We start from the raw sequence: 10,203 nt of genomic DNA, 5'->3' as shown, positions 1-10,203 counted from the left end.
AAACTAGCAGTTGAAATAGAAGCTTGAAATTTGCTTCACAGCCACAATCGATCATTGCGGATTGAAATAAAAGAACTTCGAGATGGTAGCGCTTTCGTAAATACTACAGTGACTACAAAGACTGCGGTCATAATGCTCCATGTCGGCCATGTTTTTTCCAATTTGTTGTTAAGCTGATTGGTTTAACCGAACTAGTAGATTTAGCTATGTTTACAATGATGCTGTCACAATTGTGTCCAGCACAGGCTAATTTCCACCAATCTGGTGTTTAAATTGTTGTTTTGGCCCCTTGGAAAAATAGGTTGCCCATGCCTGCTCTATACCTTTCATCTCCAGTACATCTTCATACTTCCCAATATTTTTTTCATGTCTTATGCATGAAGACAGATAATGGAAAGGTAAATTGAGCTCAGAAAAACGTCCACAGCGCTCTGTGGTCTCCTTGAGACATGGCACATCATCATTTTCAGTTATGTTGAAGATTATACAGCAAGTTTTTTTTAAGAGTGAAAATACCATGCAATTACCCCAAGTTCAATTTAAAAAAAAACACGTCGGCGCGCGAAGGCCTAGCAACTTATTTTCAAGACTTCAGCTCTGAAAAGAAACTGAAACCTTAAACTATCTACAAATTCGAATGTTTCCAAATGCACTAAAAGCTGATGAAGGCTTTAAAGTCCTCGAAAGGCTACTAACATTCGTAAAAGGCTCTTGGAAACTATGGCTTTATTTAGAAATTTGACAGTAATAGATAATAAAATTATTGAAAAGAAAGTTTTAAAAGTCGTTAAAAGTTAATTATGGCAATAATTCCATGTCCGTGTTGATAGTGAGTATGCGAGGCTATAAACGAATGAATTTAGTTTCTCAGGCATGGAATTATTGCCATAAGGAATCAATAGTAAATTTAAAGGAGTTCAAGGTAGATTCCCAAATGAAATACTAAGTGTTTAGTATCACTAGTTTTATAAGTGACATAAAATTCGCATACGACGTCCATAAAAAATAAGACAGTTGATTTGATTTACTCGAAACCCACAAGTCGTAAAAATTTTATTTTAGTACCATCAGAAAACTGAGAAAAAATTTGTTTGTTAAATAGTATATTAAGATACAAGTGTATAATCAAGTCTTTAAAGCACGCGCAACGAGTTTAAGGGCACGACGCAAAGCGGAGTGCCTTTAACGTTGCAAGTGCTTTAAAGATCAATTATACACGTATATCTTATAGTATTTTTTATTATACCTGCAGTATAATTTAAAAATAGGAAATACAATGAAGTCATATTGACGTTATACTCGAATACATGTCTAATTAAGTGGGCTGGGTGTTCGTAATTTCACGATTGCCATGGAAATGTCACTTGACGTTTGCTTATAAAAATCGTCGTTTTTGTGAATAAAACGATTTCCGTTGAAAAAGATAATACACCGTCCATTAAATCGATTGTTGTAAAATCTAAACAAACGTTGGTAGGTGTAAAATCCAACTCCAGTAAAGCCTATTATAAAGAATATGAAAAGTTCTTTCCATGGATGAATAGGAAGTTACTTACGAATACGTCTTAAATGCATCCATAATGCTGGCATATATGAAGGAAATGTCAAAGGTATTTAAATCTTCTATATTTTGGTGCATTCATTCAAAACTTTAAAGCAATGCTGCGATTAAAAAGTGGAACGGTAAATTACGCGCGTTTGTGAAAGCTTCAACCAAAGGATAGGTACAAAAGCCAAAGAAATGTTCTGCATTTGCAAGATGACAGTTTCAAAAGTCATACTTGAAGTATCGTTACTTAGCAACTTTAAAGCACGTGTGTTTTAAAGGCCTTTTTTCGCACGCATTTGAGTGTTTAAAACGGAGATTGTGATTCAGGTATAATAAAAAAATTATTTTTTATATTTTTGAAAATAATGAGCGCCAGTGTATTTTCGAAAATTACATTTTTCGGTTTTTTGGCCATAACTTCTCTACTTGTAGAGCTGCAAGAAACTTCGAATTGGAAAGTTAATCAGCATTAATTCAGCATTACTTTTCCCATTTTAGTGGTCTTGTACTTATCGCTTGTTGTTTACGAAATCCCCATACGTTTTTTTTCAATTACATTTTGTGTTTAGAGGTTTTTTTTAGAAATTTGTTCATAACTTAAATAATCCCGAGTCTTCAGCCGAAAAATCTATCAAAAAAAGATTTTGGCCTGTACAATCCAAAACGACCAGAATCTTAAACATTAGAGGGCAGACTATCAGATGACCTGCATCTGTTTCTGTTTATCTACATCGGTGTTATAATCTAATTTATTCCTAAACGCAAATCATTTGCGATTGAATCGCCAGTAAGTGCGGTTGTATGCCTTCATGTTCCATGTGGAAAATGTGAGTGTTTTTGATTACTTTCATGAGTCACTAACGTAATTAAATATATTGGGCGGCGTATCACAAAGTTGTCAGTTTTTTTTCTTGTAAATAAACAAATCAAAATGCTTTTTCACACGTAAACCTTTGTTTGGGGGGGGGGGCAGCGGCCCGCATTTATTTTAATGGAATGAAATTCTTTTTTGTAGTGATACAGTCAAGTACTTTTTAAAATTGGATATTAAATGAATTTCATAACTAATTGGTAACTTTGGGGCCCGTAATATTTAGCCATACTTTCTCTAAGAGCCGAAACGAAGGTGGCAGCCACCACAAGTGCACATTTTTCCTGGCTTCGTTACTTTGCCCCTTTTTCCTCTACTGTTTCAACATTGACGCCAGGTTTGTTAGCCCCATGGAGAAGCAATATAACAAAAGTGAAAAGCTTCGTACCTATTTGTGCTCAAGATTAGGTGTTTCGTGTTGTCAAATTAAAAAAAGTTTTTCTGGTTTCTTTCACAGCTCTTCCTGTATGATTCTCCGTTAGGGGGTGTTCTGTAAAACCTTGGAGAAAGAAACTTAACTGTGAATTTGTATACTAATCACACTTCTACTTGGCTACTAGGATAAGACTAAGATACTCATCCATGGCTGTAGTAAGCGTTTAGTTTAGTATTTGTCAAGTGATCATGTTGTAGTACGCATAGTTAAATCACTCCCGACTGTGAAGCTGTTTGTAAGGTAAATGTATCTGATGTTTTTATAGTGGGTGTTTCTAAAAGGATATTTTCTCCTATTACTTTATTTTTTTAGACATTTGGCAACTGTGTATTGGAATGTTAATATGCATTAAGAGGCGCATTCAATTGTTTTGTATGGCTCCTAGTGTAACCGGAAATGAAAACTGTTAGGTGGGACCCCTCTGTATATTATTCTTACATATTTCGATTTAACGTGACATTTATAATACAATGGCACCTCATATGTCGACTGTTGACATTTTAATTTTAAATATGTGCCATTACCATGTTAAAACAGTCCATTTTTAGTCGAGGAGACTTTTAAAAATCGGTTTTTTAAAAGCTTCGCATATGATAATAAATAAGTCAATTTTTAAAGAAACATTTTTTTTACCAATAATTTGACACATACCTACTGAATATTTTTAGTTCTATCTACACTAGGAAAGCTAAAAAGTGTAAGTAGGAGGTGCCTAAAAATGTTCAAAAAATCCGTCTTGAGACTTCTAACAAGTCCTGCAGATTTTGTATTCGGTTTATAGTTATAGTTCTGGCACCTGAGGCAAGAAAAATCTTTACGTTCTTTTCTATAGCGATCAAATAGTAATAATCAGATGTGCTCCGCATGAGCAATTTGCAATTTTCTTAATAATTTATTACCTGAGCCAAAATCAGTGGTATTGACTTTATATGAAAAGTCAATTTATATAAGGACCTGACGTAAGGTCTTCTTACACATAGGGTGAAAGCTCTAGCGCACAGCACCTTCAGCAGAATAATAAAATAACGGGCCCTGCATGCTGTATCCATAGCAATTGCAAACAGTACGAAAGTACAATTTTCAAACACAAACGTCATGCCTGAAAGTTTTGACAGTTAAGCTCTGACAAAAGTGGAGTGTGTGGTTGCGGTGGTATTACCTCGAGCTATATCCGTCCACTAAAACCTTGTATAAGTCTTATTTATCTATACCGCAAACAGATTGAATGTAGCAAAATTGTATGTAGATAGAGTGTGGATCAATCAAACTTTCAGAATGGATAATGGGAATATTGTACTATGGTCATGGATGAAGTTTTAGTTGCAGCTGCCGAAAATCATAGTCTATCGACCGATTTTAGGGAAAATATTGGATAAGGCAGCACAAAATAACTTCGTTGGGAAAAATAGTTCTCTATACGAAATGGTATTTTCCGATGAAGAAAAGTGCCTTTTGTAAATTGTAAATGATTTCAGTGTTCGCCTTTGTAGAATTCTATTTTATCAAGAATCGTTCATAGTTTCACAGTCTTGACAGGTAATAAAACCTTTGTAGGAGGTATTCTTTTACGCGAAATGCTATTGAAGAAATTTTAATCCATACGATTTTTGTGTTTTCCGCTTGTACATTGAAAACGATTCATCGTAGAGGATAATGTTCTTATATTAAATGAAAGGTAACTAAATTCTCTACAATACATTAAAGAGAGTGGATCCTACGCCAAGTCCTTCCAGTTGTATGTTCAGGATATGGAGAGCTTACCATCAACAATGACACCTTTGCATTCACCACCAGGGGCTACTTTACAATGCGGCGCTTGGGTCGTTTTTGGTCGGACATGACTATTGAAACCACATTGATTGGATCATTCAAAAGCAGAGACACAACAAGAGGCAGAGGTCGGAAAATGGTTGATTGGTATGAATTCAACTCATGTTCATGGGCAGACGGACACCATTGACTCTCCTATAAAGCTTGCTCTGCCGCTTAATAAATTTACTAAGTCTGTAGCTTAAAATCTGTTGGTAACATTTTCCCCTATGATGAACCGTTGTCAATATAAAAGCGGAAAACTCAAAAATTGTTCCTTTCCCTCCACAGCTTCTCCATGACTCACACTAAGCATCAGGACTTTGTGTATGTTCACTACCCAAGAAGATCGCTCAACTCCCTGCTCGCGTACCTACGCTAGACCTGCTTCTTTGACTGGGCTATATACTCGTATAGCCACAACTCGAAAAACGTTTTGGAGTATTTTTTTTGGCACTTGAAGCGTGAAAAAATCACGTGTGTGAAGCGTTTATATCTTCGATTTGCTGCATTTTTGCGCAACCCTACCATTTTTGGCTAAATCCTGGAAGTTCGGATTAGAATTTTGGGGGGTCTTTCACTTTTGAATAAGTATCACCATCAATCAAAGTTAAAAGACTTGGTAGTTATATGACATTGAAGCTTTTGCTGATCAATAACTTGTCGCCGCTTGGAGAAGTTCGAAGGCGCGATTTATGTTTATTTATTATTTTGGGGCCCAGCAGGATTGGCCCACAAGTTTCAGGTAACAAATTCGGCGAAGATGGCAGCTTCGCTACCAAAACGCGCGCTTTATGCGATCTTTGGGCGGCGTTAATAATGACTTCCGTTTTCCTCAATAAAATTACACGATTTCAAATTCGATTGTGCTATAATTAAACTCATTTCTGGGATTTAAAATTAATGTTACAGCTGACAACATCCATCACGCTAGATGATTATTGATTAAAACAGCTCCACGACACGCATGCCCTAACGCATTGATATAAATTCCTGAAGATTTTAAATTTTGCCCACACCATATACCCATTTTCTCTTTATTTTTGTCTTTACAGTCCTTATTTCGGTTCAACCCAACACTTAATTTCGAATGGAATGTTTGTAAGAATAAGCGTCGTTGTGTTTTTGATATCATTTATAGTGGTCTACATTATTTATACCCAAACATACCAAGAACTCATCTCAAGAGCGAGCAAGATATCGGATGGTAGCCAATATAACGTTAATGGTAAGTTTAACATATTCTTTAGCTTTGAATGTGTATGAAGGGAAAGTGCGTTTATTTTGAGAGATGATATTTATTTGGTTTATCTGCCAGAAAATACGAAAACTATCCTATGCTAACATAAAATTGCGCGTTCATCTTAATTGAATGTAATGCAGACGTATCCCATTCCTAGCAAAAGCTGTGACTGCATTATTCATTGTTTCCCAATAATATGGTGCATTGCAGTTTTTGGAAGATGGGTGGGAACCCTCAGATTCGTGTTATGGTTAATAAATTGTATAAAAACCAACTTTTAATTAACGATACATTTCTTCAATGTTTTCAAAATATCTACACAATGATCGCCTTTGATTATATAAAGCAGGCATGTCAAACTCGCGGCCCTCCGTTCTGAAACCTGCGGCCCATCGCGATTTTTGTAAATTATAAAATTTAATTGTACCGTGTGTCCTATTTTCGAAGAGAGTGTACCTCAGCTGTTTTTAAAGATAGACTTGCGGTTTTGTGAAACGTATAATACCACAAACAGAACCAATCTAGCTACGTTTGTTTCTGAGATACGGGGTGAAAACAAACAATTTCTGAGGTTTGACCCAAAGTTGGTATTTAGTTCTTAAATACAACACTCTGTATATCTTAACGTCAATTTCTTATCATTCCTATTCCTGATTACATTGGTGTATCACAACCTATTTTTTATTATTTTAGCGATAAAAACCTTTTATGTCTTACTAACCTATCATAGCACATTTTATATCTGTGATACGCGGGCATAAAGTACCTCTTTATGCCCTAGGGCATTAAGTATCACCATAGTAACTCATTAATGACAAAACAAACAAATATTTGCAGGTCATTGAAAATTAGAAACGTCAATTATTAATTGTCAATACCTACTAAATTACAAGATTGGCCTTAATTCGAATAGTTTCTGGAACTTCTTCCTCATTCACGATGAATTGAATTATTTAAAATTACGTTTGACGTTTGGAATACATAAATAATACGTAAATAACTATTTTCCTTCTTCTTTAGGTAAATAGTAGGTCATGGATTCATGAAGATTTTGTTTTGTTTATTGTCTCCACTGCAACTAAAGCAGTCGATGCCAATCAACAAAATTAATGGCTGACGGTACATGTCATTTCAAAATTTTGATAAATGGTTAAATAAATATAGGATGATACATTAATGCAATCACGAAAAAGAATGCAACAAGATGGTGTTGCATATAAAAAATATCAAATTTGGGTCAAATCTCAGAAACGGTTGTCCAATTTTTTTTTACTACGTCACTGGATTCTACGTAAAAATACCTAGAATAGGCAGTTTTTACCTTTTTTCTATCTTACATGGGTAGTCAGATATGATAACGTCACAACAAGTCCAATTTTTCACATTCGCCCTATATCTCAGACCTCAGAAACAAACGTAATTGGATTGATTCTTTTTCACAAGGGTGGCGAAAAGCACAAGTCTTTTGTCTTTAAAAACAACTGAAATACACTGCAGTCTCAACCAAAATAGGACACACGGTACATTTTCTTGAGCGCGTACTAATGATTTTATGATTATTTGCATTTTTTCGTTTTTTTTTGTATTATTTTGTATACCTACCTTTTTGTTAATAGTAAAAAATCACCATTTTTTATGTGAACTTTTGTATAATGTGGCCCGCAGCTATAAGTTGAAACTTATAAATGGCCCTTGATGATAAATGAGTTTGACATACCTGATATAAAGTATACTATACTCAAAGTGTTGCAAAGATTTTCAGTACGCAAACAATAAGAGCGTTCTACAGAAAATTTTTATTGGTTCTTGCAAGGCTGTGTGTAATTTTTTAATGTAAAAGGTATCCAAAAGTACCTAATCATTTTTTTACAATTTTAGGTGATTCGTATTTGGTATTCAGTCCAAAATGCAAAATACCAAACGTAAAACCGTTCAACAAAGATACTGATGGATTTAATATTTTTTCATTCTACCAAAAATGTACTATTTACCCACTGTTGTCCTTTCTAACAATAGAAAAAAATCAAGCAATTTTACACATCAACCGAAGTGCTGCACCGTTTTACAGTCCGTACTATATATCATGCTGCTACAGTTACATTAAAAGAAGCTTCGACGTTATCGACCCCGATAACAAAATTGAGTAGGTACAGTACAGACACAGAGGGGAAGTTTTTTATCCTTTCATTTTTCAGATTGACACCATGTATCACTTTCTACAGCAGTGTGCAATGCTCCCAAGATACAATACTTGTAAAGTGCGTTGTAGCTAAGACGAATACAACTGTATATAAAAACATTCACGCACCTATTACAATAAAGGAAAGTGTAGTAAGCAAACTGAGCAAAAATGAACGTGTAAGCGTTTTATGCATCGGAATTGACAGCGTCTCACGGCTGCACTTCACGCGCGCCCTACCACTGACTTACGCTCATTTACGAAAAAATGACTGGATAGAGTTTCGAGGCTACAACAAGATTGGAGACAACACTTTCCCTAATCTAATGGCGATACTGACCGGAATGAATGAGACCAAAGCGTACGAGACATGCAACCCGAAGAAACTGGGCTACTTGGACAATTGCAAAATGATCTGGTACGATTACCGAAGCTCAGATTTTGTAACCGCTTACGGTGAAGACGAGGCCAAAATTAGCACATTCAACTTTCTCAAGAAGGGCTTTCGGCGCCCGCCGACCGACTACTATTTTCGACCGTATTTAATGGGCGCAGAAAAATGGTTAAATGTCACGAAAATTGACGGAATGAACTACTGCACTGGGCCCGAATCGGCCGGAGAACGAGTTTTCGATTTGATTAAGGCCTTTGCCAAAACTTTCGCGACTTATCTCTACTTTGGATTTTTCTGGATGAATTCCTTCAGCCACAATTATCTGGGAGCGGTTTCACGGATGGACTATAAGCTGCAAGAACTTCTCCGTTATCTCCAGGAAAATTACTTGTTGGATAACACCATTGTTTTCTTCTACAGCGACCACGGAATTCGCTTTGGCGATTTCAGGTATACCACGACCGGATGGCTAGAAGAAAGGTTGCCGTTTCTTTTTGTGCACCTACCGCGCAACTTTCAAGAGAAATACCCAGCCAGTGTTGCCAATTTAAAATTGAATAGTAACAAACTGACGACACCCTACGATTTTTACATGACGCTGCAGGATATTTTGTTAATGAGCAAAACTAACTATACAGTGAAGCCGAGCAGTGGATGCCCCGCTTGCCGGTCATTTTTCACACCGATCAGTGAGGACCGATCGTGCGAGGAGGCAGGTATCACCCAGCATTGGTGCACCTGTAGAGGGTACAAGAAATATCCCGAAAATCACACATCCGTGCAGTTAGCCATACAGTACGTACTTCGCCAAATACACGAGACAATACGATCTTATAAACATGAATCCAAAAAATGTGCCAAATTCAAGTTATACAGAGTAATGTCGTCCAGTATTTCAGAGAATTATTTCGATAACAATACATATCTTTTATTGATGATTAAACTTATACCACAGACTAGGACTGCGCTAACACCTTCGTCCGTATTCGAAGCTACAGTTAGTGTAGAGAAAAATCGGACGTATATTTTTCGATTGCACGGTACCGTTAGCCGTCTTGATTATTACGAATCACATAGTAAATGTGTCAATGATAGTAATTTAAAAAAATATTGTTATTGTAGATGATTACGAGTAAGATAATTCTACTAAAAGTGCTCTTAATATGTTCCAAACGTTTTATATATGCTCGCCTATATCAATCGAATAAATTATTCTTAAGTCAGCTTAGACGTCGATGCTTTATTGCTGGTATGGAGTGGATGGAACTGACTTGCTAATGATTTTCACCATTTTGTGCAGTTTTGCTGATTCTGCGAGGGATTTTATTGCAGCATGTAAGTCCAACAAGCTTAATAAGATTGAAGCTTTTCTAAATATATTTGGTCGTTTTGGAGAGTCGATTCCAAACTGGAGGTATTCTACCATATAAAATGGGTACTATAGTTTCATACTGAAAATCGCAAAAACCTCAAAGCTGTTTCATTACTTCGTTTTTATGGCAGATTAACACTGTACAACATTTATTTCAAAAGGGAAACTAGGAGAGGGGGTAAAAATTGCTAATTCAATGGTAGAATGTAAGGTTCCCTACCATTTACACTATCTAAATTAATTTGTATTTCAATATTCGTTATCGAGAAAGTAAAACTAATTGTGCCAAGTTAAGTAAACATGGTTAAAATTCCAAATGAATCCACTCCCCCCGCCGTTACCAAGTGAGA

General features: G+C 35.9%; 1 protein-coding gene across 3 annotated transcripts; it reads left to right on the top strand.

The window, feature by feature from the left end:
- Window positions 1–2,026: 2,026 nt before the first annotated feature.
- LOC116176469 lies at window positions 2,027–9,705 on the top strand. 3 transcript variants are annotated; one of them, XM_031495058.1, is made up of 6 exons: window positions 2,698–3,096; window positions 3,169–4,281; window positions 4,332–4,392; window positions 5,721–5,893; window positions 7,787–8,051; window positions 8,104–9,705. In XM_031495058.1, the coding sequence occupies exons 4-6, from the start codon at window positions 5,761–5,763 to the stop codon at window positions 9,605–9,607; spliced, it is 1,902 nt and encodes a 633-aa protein (XP_031350918.1). In that variant the 5' UTR covers window positions 2,698–3,096; window positions 3,169–4,281; window positions 4,332–4,392; window positions 5,721–5,760; the 3' UTR covers window positions 9,608–9,705. The 3 variants fall into 3 exon arrangements, with proteins under 3 accessions (XP_031350916.1, XP_031350918.1, XP_031350917.1); XM_031495057.1 differs by having other exon boundaries at window positions 2,698–4,281; XM_031495056.1 differs by lacking the exons at window positions 2,698–3,096; window positions 3,169–4,281; window positions 4,332–4,392 and adding an exon at window positions 2,027–2,376.
- The last annotated feature ends 498 nt before the right edge of the window (window positions 9,706–10,203 follow it).

This window comes from Photinus pyralis, unplaced genomic scaffold (assembly GCF_008802855.1).
Source record: "Photinus pyralis isolate 1611_PpyrPB1 unplaced genomic scaffold, Ppyr1.3 Ppyr1.4_LG7, whole genome shotgun sequence".
NCBI lineage: Eukaryota > Metazoa > Arthropoda > Insecta > Coleoptera > Lampyridae > Photinus > Photinus pyralis.
The sequence above is the reverse complement of the archived record's forward strand: the minus strand, read 5'-3'. Positions and strand labels throughout refer to the sequence as shown.

Coding starts and splice junctions, on each gene's coding strand:
- LOC116176469 (XM_031495056.1), top strand. CDS start 2,351: ATGCCTTCATGTTCCATGTGGAAAAT. Junction 2,377..5,720: donor TCATGTTCCATGTGGAAAAT/GTGAGTGTTTTT, acceptor TTGTCTTTACAG/TCCTTATTTCGGTTCAACCC. Junction 5,894..7,786: donor TAGCCAATATAACGTTAATG/GTAAGTTTAACA, acceptor TTACAATTTTAG/GTGATTCGTATTTGGTATTC.